Source organism: Mesoplodon bidens, assembly GCF_964165515.1.
Source record: "Mesoplodon bidens genome assembly, chromosome: 1".
In the NCBI taxonomy this organism is placed as follows: Eukaryota; Metazoa; Chordata; class Mammalia; order Artiodactyla; family Ziphiidae; genus Mesoplodon; species Mesoplodon bidens.
This window is the reverse complement of record NC_138176.1, coordinates 35,723,210-35,740,199: the sequence shown is the minus strand read 5'-3', so window position 1 is coordinate 35,740,199 and position 16,990 is coordinate 35,723,210. Positions and strand designations below refer to the sequence as shown.

At 39.1% G+C, this 16,990-nt stretch overlaps 1 protein-coding gene across 2 annotated transcripts in view; it reads right to left on the bottom strand.

Annotated features, from left to right (window-relative positions):
* IDE (insulin degrading enzyme) overlaps positions 1 to 16,990 on the bottom strand; it is a 125,899-nt gene that overhangs the window by 22,054 nt on the left and 86,855 nt on the right. Inside the window, exons 12-15 of one of the 2 annotated variants that reach the window (XM_081250007.1) lie at positions 9,455 to 9,557; positions 7,388 to 7,510; positions 5,073 to 5,155; positions 764 to 908 (exon numbers count right to left, since the gene is read on the bottom strand). In XM_081250007.1, coding sequence (XP_081106133.1) covers positions 764 to 908; positions 5,073 to 5,155; positions 7,388 to 7,510; positions 9,455 to 9,557 — 454 coding nt within the window. Of the gene's footprint in view, positions 1 to 763; positions 909 to 1,393; positions 1,539 to 5,072; positions 5,156 to 7,387; positions 7,511 to 9,454; positions 9,558 to 16,990 lie in introns of both variants that reach the window. The other variant, XM_081250006.1, reaches the window with a different exon arrangement.

The window sequence follows — 16,990 nt, the reverse complement described above, 5'->3', positions numbered from 1 at the left end:
ATTCTTATACATTAAACAAAAACTACCAGAAAAGTTACTTGTATGAAGAAAAAAAGTCACTGCAAAATAAATAAAATTTTAAAACCCTAACACCTTTTGTATAGAATTAGAAAGAGTACTCAGTGCATGCTCTCATTTTAGTTGTTATGAAAACATACAATATATTTTTAAGAAAAGTGAAGATGAATGTGTGCCATGTTAATTTGGAAATGAGATATAAGTTTGGAAACATAACAGAAGTGGTTTCAAGAGAAAGGATCTAGTTATTTCTTGGGATGCATTTAATAATGTTTATCTTAAAACACACTTTAAAGTAGTTAATGACACATGCGACAAAATAAATGAAAATGTCAGACGTATTTGAACACAGGAACTTTCTACTACTGTCAGCAGAAATAAAGAAGCTTATAATATAAGTAAAATTCAGCACAACAGTAACTATGGGTATCTTTCACTTACAGATGTTAATATATTCAAATACATGGAAAGAACAACATGCTTTCAGGATTAATATGTTAAACATTTCAAGCAGAGGAACATGCAAATAAATGTAGCACAAATACATGTTCACAAGATGCACTAAACTCTACTAAATCATTTGTTAGTGGAACTAATACTAACTTGAGTTCTTCAATCATTAAAAAGGTGCAAGGAAAAACCCATCAATCTTCTTGTTTTAAAGTGCAGAAGTTAATAGTTTTCCCAAGCTCAACATAATGCTTAAACGGTGTGATGCCTTTTCTTTTGTTTTCATGTTACTTACAAGTATTGCATTCATTCCTGATGCAATGCCATAGCTCAAACCTGAGAGGCGTGCTGCATATGTATACTCTTTTAAATCATCCTTCAATAACCTGATAAACAGGTATGTCATGTTGCAATGGAGAGGATCAGCATAAATGTAGCGACTAACAAAAAGAAAAACAAAAGAAATGCTTTGATACCTCAAGCAGTGGCATGGTAATGAAGAAACATGACCGAAGAGTATGAATATGCAGCCTCATGATCTGAATGTCTAGGGAAATAGTATAGGCCAACCTTCTGTTTTACAATGGCAGGAAGACTTCATTCTCTGTTGTCAAAGACCAAGACTTCAGATACAGAATGGGAGAGATCTAAACCTAAATCAGGGTCCAATTTTGTTTTGAGGAGAAAAATATGACAGTCTGATGACAGATGTTTAAAAAAAAAGAAATTAAGGAAAATTTGCATAATATGAATGGTATATTGCTGAATACTTAAGAGTAAGAGCTAACTTAAAAATTAAATGATGCGAAAATATGATTAGTCACAAAAAAAAGAAATTAAACTCACACCCTCAATCAAAAATGCTTCCAGCAAATCAATATAAAAAAGGTTGATGAGTGGAAGGCTCTAAGACGTGGGTACTTACATACATCCCATAGATGGTATTTTGGAGGTCATAGCTCAAGCCTGCTAGCTCTGCTGCATATGCATACTCGTTGAGTGAGTCTTTGAGGAGCTCAAGGTACAAATAGGCCATGTTACAGTGCAAGGGGTCCACATAAGCAAATGGGCTGGAAGAAAATGTTGACAGTAAAATAGCTGATTTATTACTTCCCAATGTGATATGGCCTTTCGAGATGGATCAAGGAACTGAACAGGGGTTAAAATAACTTCCTGAAGATACACTTTGAATTCCTGAATCTGACTCTTCTCATGAGGAAAAAAACACGATGTTTAACAAAGAAGCTTGAAATATGCCATGTGTGCTGGTAGTGGTGAAGAGGGAGAAGGAATCGCTTACCCCAGATGGCGTGGTAGAACTGACAAGTGAGAAACACTGGGTAGGTGAGGAGGAGGAACAGGCCAAAGCGCACGCCTACATTTAGGCTGATAGGAGAAGGCATGGCTGACAGAGCTGATAACAGCATGTGCATGTCCTCTTTCTCCCTCTAAGCAAGCCATACCCTTGGTGGACAGGAGGATGAGACTGAGAAGTGTGTGTGCTATGATTATAGAAACTTAAAAGGGAAAAACTGAGACTTGAAAGAGAAAAATGAAGACCTGTGAAAACGTTAGCTTATCTCTTGAGTTTCCTCCCAAACCAAGAGACTGGAACACTGTCAGTAAAGTAATTGATAATATCCATCATACAACTACAGCCAGAACTAGGAAAAAATATTAAAACAGGAAAATTTTTAAGTGAGAAAGAGCAACAAAAGAGAGGAAATAATTACAGAATGCAAGAGCTAAATAGGACCACAGAGATGACCTAACTTAAATCTTCATTTCCCAAATAAGAGGCATCATTTTCCTCATGTCACCTGGGCTAGTAGCAGCAGAGTTAACGATTCAGATTTAAGTCAAATGACCTATTCATTTGACTATGTGACACTGCTTACCTTTATGAGAAGCAAGTAAAAGATTCCTTCATTCAACAAATATGTACTACATTCTCACTACAGTGCTAGGCACTTCTCTAGGTACTGGGAATAAGGAAGGAACAAATCAGGCAGAGTCCCTGACTTCACAGAGTTTAGAGCCTAGTTGGAAGAGACAAATAATAAATTTAAATATGATACATCAGGTGGTGATAGTGTTATGGAGAAAAATTATGCAGGGTCAGAGGAACAGGAGTGATGGGTAGTGGGACAGGGAGATTGCTAATTTACATAAAATTATTATTAATAAATTAATTTATTATTATTAAAATTATTATTAATTATTAATCAAGGCCACTCTGAAAGGTGACATCTGGGTCCAGACCTAAAGGAAGCAAAGGAGCAAGCCCTGGGGATATATGGGTGGAGAACTTTCCAGGCTGAGGAAATAGCCAGTACAGAGGACCTGAGGTAGCCTCGTGGCTTGGTTTGTTTGGCAGCAAATTAGAAGTTTCACTCTGGGCTTCCCTGGTGGCGCAGTGGTTGAGAGTCGGCCTGCCGATGCAGGGGACACGGGTTTGTGCCCCGGTCCGGGAAGATCCCGCGTGCCGTGGAACGGCTGGGCCCGTGAGCCATGGCCGCTGAGCCTGCACGTCTGGAGCCTGTGCTCCGCAACCAGAGAGGCCACAACAGCGAGAGGCCCACGTAACGCAAAAAAAAAAAAAAAAAAAAAAAGTTTCACTCTATCTATAGCACAGGAAGTATAACCAATGCACTGACATCAGAGCCAGAAATTTTATCAAAAACTGATAATTAAGTAAAAATAGGGGTAAAATGCTTAGCCACAGAGAATTAAAATCAAAGAGAAAATTCTAAAGCTATACATTCTCCACCTGGCAAATCTAAATAACACTCTGTCATTTAATTTTTTAAGTATTATACATGATGACAGACTTCTTTCTTTAGTCAAATAGAAGGAAGCAGTTCAGAAACTTACTAGCACAACTCACAAAAGCATCAAAACAAAAGAGAGTCCTTGAAAGGGTTCATCCCCACAGGCACCCTTAGGTGGAAGTGAAAAGCTAGAAAAAAACAAATCTGGGAGTTCAAAGTCATAGGGGTCAAGCTCAGAATGCAATTCCAAGAAGTGTCCTAAAATGCTGCATCCACAGCAGCTATGCTGGTGAATTGGAGAGGGTCCTAAACTAACTTTTAAAAGAGAACATGATTCAAGTGGAATTCTTAAATCCTGGTTCACTTGTTAACTTAAAACATATTATTTTGTAACCAGATGTTATATGCTTAAATATGGATCACAGAGTTTTAAAAACTGTACATATACATAATATTATCCTATTTCTGAAAAGATTAAAAGGATATACACAAACAGAAAATTTATTCAAGAATGTACAAGAAACCTAATAGTGTTTACCTCTAGAGAGACCAGAACACGGAGAGGGATTGGTGGGAAGCAGACATTTTAAATTCTGAGAACTATGCTAGGCAGTGTAGAGGATGCAAACATATCAAATGGCCTCTCAAAAGGTATTCTGAAGCCAAATTATAGAAGCCAAATGGGGAAGTGTGACAAGCTGCTTAGAGTGTTAAAAATATCACTCTGAACTATCAAAAAATAAAACCAGCTTTGTAATGCTCTCTACCAACAGTAAGCCATAATCAGAAAGCCCATGTTTGGGGCTTCCCTGGTGGCACAGTGGTTGAGAGTCCGCCTGCCAATGCAGGGGACACGGGTTCATGCCCTGGTCTGGGAAGATCCCACATGCCGCGGAGTGGCTGGGCCCGTGAGCCATGGCTGCTGGGCCTGCGCGTTTGGAGCCTGTTCTCCGCAATGGGAGAGGCCTCAACAGTGAGAGGCCTGCGTACCGGAAAAAAAAAAAAAAAAAAAAGCCCATGTTTGATGTAAACAAACAAACAAAAAACACCACCAACAATCTCAGTGCAGCTCTAGATAATCTATGAATCTCATGCTATAAATAAACAATGCTTACATCCCTACAATCTCAACATACTTGTTCATGAACTATTAACTTCCTACTCAAGATATTCTTTTTCTCTTTCCTAAAACATTTAAACACATCCAGCTTTAATTTCATGCCAAGCAAATCAAATAAAAATTAATGAAAAAGTTGATCATTATATTGAACATTATTAAAAAATGATAGGTTTATTTTATAAACACAGACCACTGAATTTTAGAAATATAAAATTATAGAGTGCAAACTCACAAAGTAAAATTTGAATTGAGTGGTAACATTATCACACAAATAAAATGAGATAGAGATAAACTAAAGATTTATACTGAGAAATCACTGCAACAGTAGCATTATTCATAAATTTTATTAAACATCTTCCAGCCAGCCAGGAATACAGAAAGCAATATCTGAGGGCTCCAGAAAATTAAAGGGCTGGAAGGGATTCAAGATCATTTAGTAACTACTACCTCTTCTTCCGGGCAAGTTCCAGGAATACAAAACCAAAACCACAACAAAAAAAACCACCCCAAATTATTTAATCTTTCTTCAGTGAAACTTCTGGTGAGTCTACAGCCTTCCCTTAACAGGAAGAAGCAGCCTTCCTTTGTCTAGGCTAAAAAACTCTAATTCCTTTTATTTCCAGACATAGGTTCTTAAGGAAGCAAAGAAAACTTTCAGAAATGTAATTGTTGATTTTCATAGGAAGCTTTGTAGCTAGATTCATTTTACGTACCTGAAAAATTCAAAGTTGAGACAGGCCTTGGGCAAGAAAAACTTATCATCTTGTTTGAACCAGAGTTTGCTCATAGCTGTATCCTGTGATGGAGAAACAGCATGTTTAGGGAAATACAGGCACATTCGGCAAAAGTCTTCAATCAAATCACTCTTCAAGAGGAGGAGGACAGAGGCAATAGCTGAGCTTTGTTCTGGAGAGACTGCTGTCCCATGGCCTTGAAGCATACTCAGAGGGTCAGCTGGTGGGAAGCTGGAGAGATGACTGGTGATTCCAGTAGTAGAGAGAAATCACCCTCTTATCAGCACCCTGGGTCAAAGAGATGGGGACACAGTGGAGGAAGAGACAGACAGGTGAAGCCAATACCAAATGTCCTGTCCCTGTCTTTCTGGATGCAGGGACACAGATGCAGGAGTCCTTGGGGGGTGGGTGTGTGGCAGCCAGCCACCAAAGTGGGCCACATGGATCCCTGCCTGCTGGAATTCACACCCTTGACTGGTCCTCTCTCCTGCATTGGACCAGGGTTGGTCTCTGTCTGACCAACAAATTATGGCAGACGTGATGATACGACACTTCTGAGATTAGATTATAAAAGACACTGTGGCTTCCACCTTGATCACTCATTTTCCCTCTTGGATCACTCACTTTGGGGTAAGCCAGCTGCCATGTTCACGCAACTCTATGGAGAGGCCCATGTACCTAAGAACTAAGGTCTGCCCAAAGCCACACAAATGAACTTGGAATAGAATCCTCCAGCCCTAGTTGAGCCTTCAGATGACCAAAGTCCCAGCCCACAGCTTGACCATAACCTGAGAGACCCTGAGCCAGAACTACCCAACTAAGCTACTTCCACATTCCTGTCCCTTGGAAACTGCATGAGATAAAATAAGTGTTTGTGGTTTTAAAAACTGCTGAATTTTAGAGTAATCTGTTACACCACAACGGATGACCAACACAGCCAAGGATGAACAAATAAGCCACTCCTTTGCCTCTCCACTCACTCATTCATACTATATTTTAAAAAGTCTTAGGGACTTCCCTGGTGGTCCAGTGGTTAAGAGTTCACCTTCCAATGCAGGGTATGTGGGTTCGATCCCTGGTTGGGGAACTAAGACCCCACATGCTGCGGGGCAACTAAGCCTGTGTGCCACAACTACTGAGACTACACGTCACAACTAGAGAGCCCGTGTGCCGCAACTACAGAGTCCATGCACTCTGGAGACCGCATGCCACAACTAGAGAGAAGCCCACGCGCTGCAACAAAGAGCCCACACACCGCAACAAAAGATTCCGCATGCTGCAAAGAAGATCCCGCGTACTAAAACTAAGACCTGACGCAGCCAAATAAATTAAAAAAAAAAAGTCTTAAAGTTCACTTGAAACTACCTTGAAACTCTGACAATAGATATAAATGGTTTAATGTTCTCCTTAGTTTATGCTAAAATGGCCTATTTAAAACAAACAAAAAATAAAAATAGGAGAAGTAAATAAGCTTTCTCTTTGAATAACCTAACCTATAATTCATTAAAATGTCATTTTTAAAGAAAAATGATTGTCTCATTGATAATCTAGTTGCTTGAGATAAATTAAATTTCATAGTCCTAAACACTAATTCTCATCTCATTGAGTTAATCTGAATGTTAGGTCATTTGGAGAAAAGGGAAAGAAAGATGTTTGTCTGTGGTGGTACGTTTAGAAAGAGTTAGTTTTAAAGTTTAGAAAAGAGGATGTGCTGTAAGAATTTGATCCATTTTTCTACACAATCTACCCAAGGTGTGAAATAATGACATGAAAAGAACATTCTGAAAAAGAAAACACCCTTCTCAATCGTTCTTCCCACTGGTTTATAACTCCATTAACTTCATATAGCGCTCTGTCAAAATGAGAAAGAATTGTTTTTACGCGCAGGAAATCCAACAGCTTCCCCTGGATATGCTCTCTTCCAGGCTTTAGAGATTCATTCTTATCTCTAACTTTCATGATGCAGCATAAATCTACTTCCTTACTGGGTCTTCAGTGAACATGGAAAAAAGCCCACTTTCAATAGACTTGTAGTTACATTCCAGACTTACTATTTTATTGTCTGCAAAGAAAACAATTCCCTAGATTCTATGCTGTATAGTAGTTTTGTTTATTTTAAAATGTCTAGCCTTTTAATATTTCTTGTAGTTATTCTCTCTGCAACTTTTCTGTTATCTATAGGGTGTGAGCCCCGCACATCAACATAGTACCAAATGCAAGAAAACATCTCTCTAGTCCCTTCTATGTAATAGGTCTGTCCCCTAAATTTAATATCAATGATTCTAACATATTACCTTAATAAGAGAAGGGTATGGTGTTGCTTCTTTTTCTAATGATAAAATCTCAAAATCTGTAGGAATAAATTCATTCTTCGTTGGAAGTTTAAATTTCCCATTCAGATCAGCATTTTGCCATTTCTGGATGAATAGTGAAAACACACACACACACACACACACAAAAGCAATTAGAATCTGATTTAAGAGTTTAAAACAGTCACATTGCTTAATATCTAGGCAAATAATAAGAGAATAAATGTCACACAGCATTCTCTTCCATCATATATAAAAAGGCTACTCCCAAGATCTATCAATGACTTTTCATGAAACTTGAATGGGAGTCTCTGCAACTAATCAAGGTTTTTCACTTATCTATCTTTCCTCTTTACACATGTCTAAAATGACCAGCTGAGGTGAAGGAACAATCTGAGACTGTGGAACTGAGGCTAACTGGTCCATATGAAGATCATGTTTGCTCCAGCTCTTTAAAGAATGGAGGATAATCTGCACAGAGATAAATACCCACAACTGCTAGACAACAGGTCATTTAAAAGAGTTAAACTTTCAGCTACACTATATTACTTGCATGTATGGCTTGAAAACTAGGTTAAAGGGGGCTTCTTTGACTTCAGCACTTCTAAAGGCCTGGTCTACTTCTCTCCCAGACGACCACATGCATTTTCAAGTGGACCAATATTTCAAGCATAAGGTTAAGGACAAAGTTGAGATTCAAATCTGGATTGTGGGACAGGATCGACACAACCTGCAGGTTGGATCTGTTCCATGGGCTACTTCCAAAAGCTAAGTGAGGCAGATCAGACTACGACTGATGAACTCTGATTTATAAGACTTTTCATTATTAAAAAAAAAAAGCAACCAACTGCCAATGATTCTGGGTTCAGTAATTTGGTCTCCAGCTGATGTGGCACAGCCTTGCAGCTCTTGTGGTTCTATTTTGGTCCCTGCATTTGTGTCTTTTGGCACTGGGATGGTGGGGATGTTGGCCATATTATTTATATGTAGCAACTTAAGTCCCCAGTATGGCTGAATCGAAGGGACTGGTAAACTTAGCAAGTAATTTCACTGCTGAGCTTCCAGATCAATTTGTTTAAATTCCCATTTGGGGCAGGTTTGTCATGATCAGAATTTGGTGAACAGGGGTTTTCTCTTGTTTGAGGGTTAGTTCACACCCAGCACTAATTCATTGGAGATCAGCTTTCCTCACAGTTTAGTAAAATGGACATTTTCACATACTAAAGGGCTTCAGTCATCTCCTTATGTGTTGTGAATATGTCAGAAAAGTCCCAGTAATAATTTTTCTTTCTTAAACTACTTTTTCCTGTATCATCATTACCCTGGTACATTTAAGAAATATCCATTACCCAAGTTTAACTAGAATTTAGTCAGAGCAAGGCTTTCTGGTGTCTCCCCATGAATAAAGGACACAGTCTCAAAGCTACACAGCCAATGAGAATCAAAAAAGAAAAAGTACTGGACAAGTAGATAAGACTCACAAACAAAATCCTGACTCCTGATGAATGGGGTAACATACTATCCATACATACCTGTTTTGAAACAAATCATAATGACCCTATGTTGACAAAAAGAGCAATGATACAATATGAGGCATAAAATATAGCCCCTCCTAAAGTGAAGATGGTATGAATCCCAGAAATTGCTCCCCACCTGTGTTCACAGCAAGATCGTGAGCTCTCAGCCCTTGCATCTGTCTTTCAGGTTCTCTATTTCCATCTCTTCCTGCCTGTCTTGGTGCCTTTGCAACCCTGTGTACTTTGGCCTTCATTGATCTTTGACCGCATGAGACTTGGAGTCTGCTTTACAGCCCTGCTGGTCTGACAGACAGACGAGAAGGTGGCTACAGTATCATTTCCTCATACAGTATCATTTCCTCATGCAAAACCTAAGCTCCAGCTCTCCACCTCCCTGTTCACTCCTCTTGGGATGGTACAGACAGTGCTGGGCCATCACTCTCCACAGTTTGGGCCGTGAATTGGTTGATCTAGGGAGCTCATATTCTTGTGTGTCCCTCACACATAAGCTTATTCACAGACGGGTTAACCCTACCTTAATGACTTCATCTGGTATAGCTTCTTGTTTGTACTGAGTTCCGTACCACTCTTCTGTGCGATCAGTTTTTCCTTCAAAAGATTTGGAAACTATTGCAACCCTAGAGATAGATGGAAAAAAACCCTATAAACTCATGTTGTATACATAAATTTATAGAATCTGACTCACGAAAATATAAATAATATGCAAGAATGTGTTGGGCCTCTACAACCCAGTAAGTCCTATGAGGCCTAGCTGAAACAGTAATGTACGTATAGAAGGCTTTGATCATAGTCTCTGTTATCCTTTGGTTATAGACCATCATTTTTGGTATGAAAAGCTGCTTGCAAGAAAGATTCTTGTTATGAATGCTATTGACTAAAATCTTAAAAGAAGAGTAGCTAGGGAAAAAAGTGGAACCAGGTCAGTTGAAAAATAGTCCTTAAAAAAGCACAACAAAGTACTCCCTCCCAGGAACAGCTCAGGCCCCAGGGTTACAAGAATGGATAAGAAAATTTGTTGGCTCATTCAGAGATCCAAAAAAAATTAAAAACACACTTTCGTTATAACTTGCTAAGTTTGTACTCTGTTATTTTTTTTTCCTGCCAGACACCACCATCGACCGTATGTACTACATGTACATTGGCCTTCCTGATGCTAGGGGAGACAGGGACAAGACCAAGAAAACATCTCTATCTTTCTCTGCTGGGGTAGTAGAAAGAGCACAGAAGAGAAGTCAGAAGGAAAAAAAGTTCAGGGAGGGAAGGTAGAGGTAAAATAATGTCAAAAGATTACAAGTAGAGGAGTGAAAGAAGCTCTGTACCAGTGGAGCTTCTGTCCCTGTGTGGATCATCATGGACAGTTCTGCCTCTGCTGCCTTTTTTTTTTTTTTTGCGGTACACGGGCCTCTCACTGTTGTGGCCTCTCCCGTTGTGGAGCACAGGCTCTGGATGCACAGGCTCAGCGGCCATGGCTCACGGGCCCAGCCGCTCCGTGGCACGTGGGATCCTCCCTGACCGGGGCATGAACCCGTGCCCCCCGCATCAGCAGGCGGACCCCCAACCACTGCACCACCAGGTAAGCCCCTCTGCTGCCTTTTAACTATCAAAGTTGGAATCATTTCACTCTGACTAGCAGGCTCAACCCCAGGCTGGGACCAATCCTACTTTGAATCTTGCAGATAGAGTACTAGGCCAATAGCTTGGAAGGCTTGCCATGCAGTCAGTCCTGTTATTGGTTTCACTTCTTCTTTATGTCCCAATTCAAATAACTACGTTCACGTCTGTTCCTGCTTGTTCTCACTTGTCCTCCCAGAGGTTAGGTTCTAGCCTCTGAATGTTGGTCTCACAGCTGAAAGCCCACTGCTTGCAGTCAAAACTCCCCTCTACTGAACACCCATTAATTTTCAGGATCCTGATCTCTGTGTTCCAAACACCTGCCCATCGTTGGACCTCCCCAATTTCAATGCCTGACTGTTTGAACCACCATCTATTCCTTATTCATTCTAGATAAAATACTCCACCTGGCTAGCTAGACTTGGCTTTCTCACTTGCTTCAGGGTAGATATCATAAGCAATCTGACTCACCTGTTAGAATGACTGACTAATCTTCCAGTTTAAGGTGTTCCTAATCTGGCCTAGCTGCCACTGACCACTATCAGTTCTAGAAAACATGCTAAATAAGAATATGTTCGACAGAAACATACAGAAGAATCATAGGGTTTAACAGATGGAAGAGTTCTGTTATTATATCTAGAAGAAGTGATACGTGTTGGCTATTTGAAAATCCTTTATGAGGGGTATGTGTATTGTATACAGAACGCACATGGCCACATGAAGGGTATACGATGTTTCTTAAGGGCATTCATTCAATACATGACAGAGCCAGCTAAGAGTCAGTCATAAAAATTGCTTCTATTCCTGTTGATTTTTCAAAGAATGAATGGATTGATTCTCAGGGAGACCTCTGAAAAACATGTTAGGAAGTAAAATTCCGTGGCAGAGAGGTGGTATTCCATCTTCTCTTCCATGAGATGCTTGATTTTGGAAGTTTATTACATAGATGGCTCTGGTTTCCCTGAATGACAGCCCATGAATCAGAATAATGAACAAGGGATTGATTACAACTTGTGAAGACTGGAGCATTCATTTGGCAGTGGACTTGCCCTCTGGAACAGGAAAACTTTAAACTCAGTTCTGAGAGGGAAAGTGAAAAGACTCGGGAAAAGCTATCAAATGCTCCGGAGGATGACTATATGACACAGAAGGAAGCAGACCCTGGAGGCTGTCCAGTATGCTCAGGTTAAAAAAGGAGGAGAAGGGCTTCCCTGGTGGTGCAGTGGTTGAGAGTCCGCCTGCGGATGCAGGGGACACGGGTTCATGCCCCGTTCTGGGAGGATCCCATGTTCTGCGGAGCGGCTGGGCCCGTGAACCATGGCCACTGAGCCTGCGCGTCCGGAGCCTGTGCTCAGCAACGGGAGAGGCCACAACAGCGAGAGGCCCGCATACCGCAAAAAAAAAAATTTTTTTAATTAAAAAAAATAAAAAAGGAGGAGAAGGGAGATTTATTAGTTACAATTCTAAGGGATCTAGATAGTTAGATACCAAAGTGAAGTGTATGGGGTAACAGTTGACGTGTTACCATAAAGTAAATACGAAGTAGATAAGCATAGCTCCTCAAACTAGGGAAATACCAAATATTGGCCTAACAAAAAGAGATACCTTTGCAGACCAAGAGTTAGTGTACCATCGAGGAATTCAAAACTGAAATACAATGGAAGAGTATGTATTTTCAAATAAATTACGAAGGGCGAATAACAGAAGAGACAGAGTAGACACATGTCAAACGTATATAGAAATCTATGAACCAGAGTGTGGAACTGCGAGAGCACCTGAATTAGGAGACAAGGAGAAAAGAGTCACAATAATTGAGGTACACCACAGAGAGCTGCAGTATATTTAACTGCAGACGATTGAGAAAAACTGGCACAGACACTGTAGCATCTTAGACTACCTGCTGGAAACCCAATTATACTAAAAAATAGTCTCCATGAATTTTTTTTCTTAAATATGTGTGTGTGTTAAGGGGTGAGGGGGGAATGCTACTCTTCAATTCCATCCACAAAGAATTGGCTACTGACATGGTCCTTAGAAATGTGAGAGGAAATGGCCTCTTATTTTCATACTGAAGTTTACAATAGTAAGAAAAGGAAACAGTGGGCTAGAATGAATGCTGCCTGTTGACTTCCAGTCAGCCATTTAGAAGTGTTCAGTGGGAATGAATAGCTGTTGCTGCTGATGGAATCCATTCAGAAATAATCCTGACTACAGACATTAAAAGGCAATATGGTTCCCCAGGAATGAATTCTCATGAGACCTTTGTAAATAATCCCTGAGAGAGAAAAGAGGGAAGACAGCCAAGAATGAGAAGCGGCTTCACAGGTAACCGTGATAAATTTAAAAAGAATTAGTAGAAAGTGCACAGATCTGGCCATGAGAAACTTGGATTCTGGTCGATACCGTGACTCACTTTCTTTGAGATCTTGCCAAAATCACAGTTAAGATCTAAATTAAGCAAGTCTCTGGGCTTCGGTTTCATTACTTTTTAAATAGGGATTCAAACTAGATGAACTCTGTCCTTCTACTAGTAGATTTCCACAATATCATGATATCAAATCATATTTTTAAGATACACAACAGAGGAAGAAAGAAGGCACAAAAAAAATCTACTGATGGGAGGCACAGAGAGTCCCATACAGAATAAATCCAAGGAGAAATACGCCAAGACACATATTAATCAAACTGTCAAAAATTAAACACAAAGAAATCATGTTAAAAGCAGCAAGGGAAAAACAACAAATAACACACAAGGGAATCCCCATCAGGTTAACAGCTGATCTCTCAGCAGAAACTCTACAAGCCAGAAGGGAGTGGCAGGACATAATTAAAGTGATGAAGGAGAAAAACCTGCAACCAAGATTACTCTACCCAGCAAGCATCTCATTCAGATTTGATGGAGAAATTAAAACCTTTACAGACAAGCAAAATCTGAGAGAGTTCAGCACCACCAAACCAGCTTTACAACAAACGCTAAAGGAACTTCTCTAGGCAAGAAACACAACAGAAGGAAAAGACCTACAATAACGAACCCAAAACAATTAAGGAAATGGGAATAGGAACATACATATCAATAATTACCTTAAATGTAAATGGACTAAATGCTCCCACCAAAAGACACAGATTGGCTGAATGGATACAAAAACAAGACCCATATATATGCTGTCTACAAGAGACCCACTTCAGACCTAGAGACACATACAGACTGAAAGTAAGGGGATGGAAAAAGATATTCCATGCAAATGGAAATCAAAAGAAAGCTGGAGTAGCAATTCTTATATCAGACAAAATAGACTTAAAAATAAAGGCTATTAGCAGAGACAAAGAAGGACACTACATAATGATCAAGGGATCGATCCAAGAGAAGATATAACAATTGTAAATACTTATGCACCCAACATAGGAGCACCTCAATACATAAGGCAAATACTAACAGCCATAAAAGGAGAAATCGACAGTAACACACTCATAGTAGGGGACTTTAACACCCCACTTTCACCAATGGACAGATATCCAAAATGAAAATAAATAAGGAAACACAAGCTTTAAATGATACATTAAACAAGATGGACTTAATTGATATTTATAGGACATTCCATCCAAAAACAACAGCATACACCTTTTTCTCAAGTGCTCATGGAACATTCTCCAGGATAGATCATATCTTGGGTCACAAATCAAGCCTTGGTAAATTTAAGAAAATTGAAATTGTATCAAGTATCTTTTCCGACCACAATGCTATGAGACTAGACATCAATTACAGGAAAAGATCTGTAAAAAATACAAACACATGGAGGCTAAACAATACACTACTCAATAACGAAGTGATCACTGAAGAACTCAAAGAGGAAATTAAAAAATACATAGAAACAAATGACAATGGAGACAAGAGGACCCAAAACCTATGGGACGCAGCAAAAGCAGTTCTAAGGGGGAAGTTTATAGCAATACAATCCCACCTTAAGAAACAGGAAACATTTCGAGTAAACAACCTGACACTGCACCTAAAGCAATTAGAGAAAGAAGAACAAAAAACCCCCAAAGTTAGCAGAAGGAAAGAAATCATAAAGATCAGATCAGAAATAAATGAAAAAGAAATGAAGGAAACGATAGGAAAGATCAACCAAACTAAAAGCTGGTTCTTTGAGAAGATAAACAAAATTGACAAACCATTAGCCAGACTCATAAAGAAAAAAAGGGAGAAGACTGAAATCAATAGAATTAGAAATGAAAAAGGAGAAGTAACAACTGACACTGCAGAAATACAAAAGATCATGAGAGATTACTATAAGCAACTCTATGCCAATAAAATGGACAACCTGGAAGAAATGGACAGATTCTTAGAAATGCACAACCTGCCAAGACTGACTCAGGAAGAAATAGAAAATATGAATAGACCAATCACAAGCACTGAAATTGAAACTGTGATTAAAAATCTTCCAACAAACAAAAGCCCAGGACCAGATGGCTTCAAAGGCGAATTCTATCAAACATTTAGAGAAGAGCTAACACCCATCCTTCTCAAACTCTTCCAAACAATATCAGAGGAAGGAACACTCCCAAACTCATTCTACGAGGCCACCATCACCTTGATACCAAAACCAGGCAAGGATGTCACAAAGAAAGAAAACTACAGGCCAATATCACTGATGAATATAGATGCAAAAATCCTCAACAAAATACTAGCAAACAGAATCCAACAGCACATTAAAAGGATCATACACCATGATCAAGTGGGGTTTATTCCAGGAATGCAAGGATTCTTCAATATAGGCAAATCAATCAATGTGATACACCATATTAACAAGTTGAAGGAGAAAAACCATATGATCATCTCAATAGATGCAGAGAAAGCTTTCGACAAAATTCAACACCCATTTATGATAAAAACCCTGCAGAAAGTAGGCATAGAGGGAACTTTCCTCAACATAATAAAGGCCATATATGACAAACCCACAGCCAACATCATCCTCAATGGTGAAAAACTGAAACCATTTCCACTAAGATCAGGAACAAGACAAGGCTGCCCACTCTCACCACTCTTATTCAACATAGTTTTGGAAGTTTTAGCCACAGCAATCAGAGAAGAAAAGGAAATAAAAGGAATCCAAATTGGAAAAGAAGAAGTAAAGCTGTCACTGTTTGCAGATGACATGATACTATACATAGAGAATCCTAAAGATGCTACCAGAAAACTACTAGAGCTAATCAATGAATTTGGTAAAGTAGCAGGATACAAAATTAATGTACAGAAATCTCTGGCATTCCTGTACACTAATGATGAAAAATCTGAAAATGAAATCAAGAAAACACTCCCATTTACCATTGCAACAAAAAGAATAAAATATCTAGGAATAAACCTACCTAAGGAGACAAAAGACCTGTATGCAGAAAATTATAAGACACTGATGAAAGAAATTAAAGATGATACAAATAGATGGAGAGATATACCATGCTCCTGGATTGGAAGAATCAATATTGTGAAAATGACTCTACTACCCAAAGCAATCTACAGATTCAATGCAATCCCTATCAAGCTACCACTGGCATTTTTCACAGAACTAGAACAAAAAATTTCAAAATTTGTTTGGAAAAACAAAAGACCCCGAATAGCCAAAGCAATCTTGAGAACGAAAAACAGAGCTGGAGGAATCAGGCTCCCTGACTTCAGACTATACTACAAAGCTACAGTAATTAAGACAGTGTGGTACTGGCATAAAAACAGAAAGATAGATCAGTGGATCAGGATAGAAAGCCCGGAGATAAACCCACGCACATATGGCCAACTTATCTTTGATAAAGGAGGCAGGAATGTACAGTGGAGAAAAGACAGCCTCTTCAATAAGTGGTGCTGGGAAAACTGGACAGGGACATGTAAAAGTTTGAGATTAGATCATTCCCTAACACCATAAACAAAAATAAGCTCAAAATGGATTAAAGACTTAAATGTAAGGCCGGAAACTATCAAACTCTTAGAGGAAAACATAGGTAGAACACTCTATGACATAAATCACAGCAAGATCCTTTTGGACCCACCTCCTAGAGAAATGGAAATAAAAACAAAGATAAACAAATGGGACCTAATGAAACTTCAAAGCTTTTGCACAGCAAAGGAAACCATAAACAAGACCAAAAGACAACCCTCAGAATGGGAGAAAATATTTGCAAATGAAGCAACTGACAAAGGATTATTCTCCAAAATTTATAAACAGCTCATGCAGCTCAATAGCAAAAAAACAAACAACCCAATCCAAAAATGGGCAGAAGACTTAAATAGGCATTTCTCCAAAGAAGATATACAGACTGCCAACAAACACATGAAAGAATGCTCAACATCTTTACTCATTAGAGAAATGCAAATCAAAACTACAATGAGATATCATCTCACACCAGTCAGAATGGCCATCATCAAGAAATCTAGAAACAATAAATGCTGAAG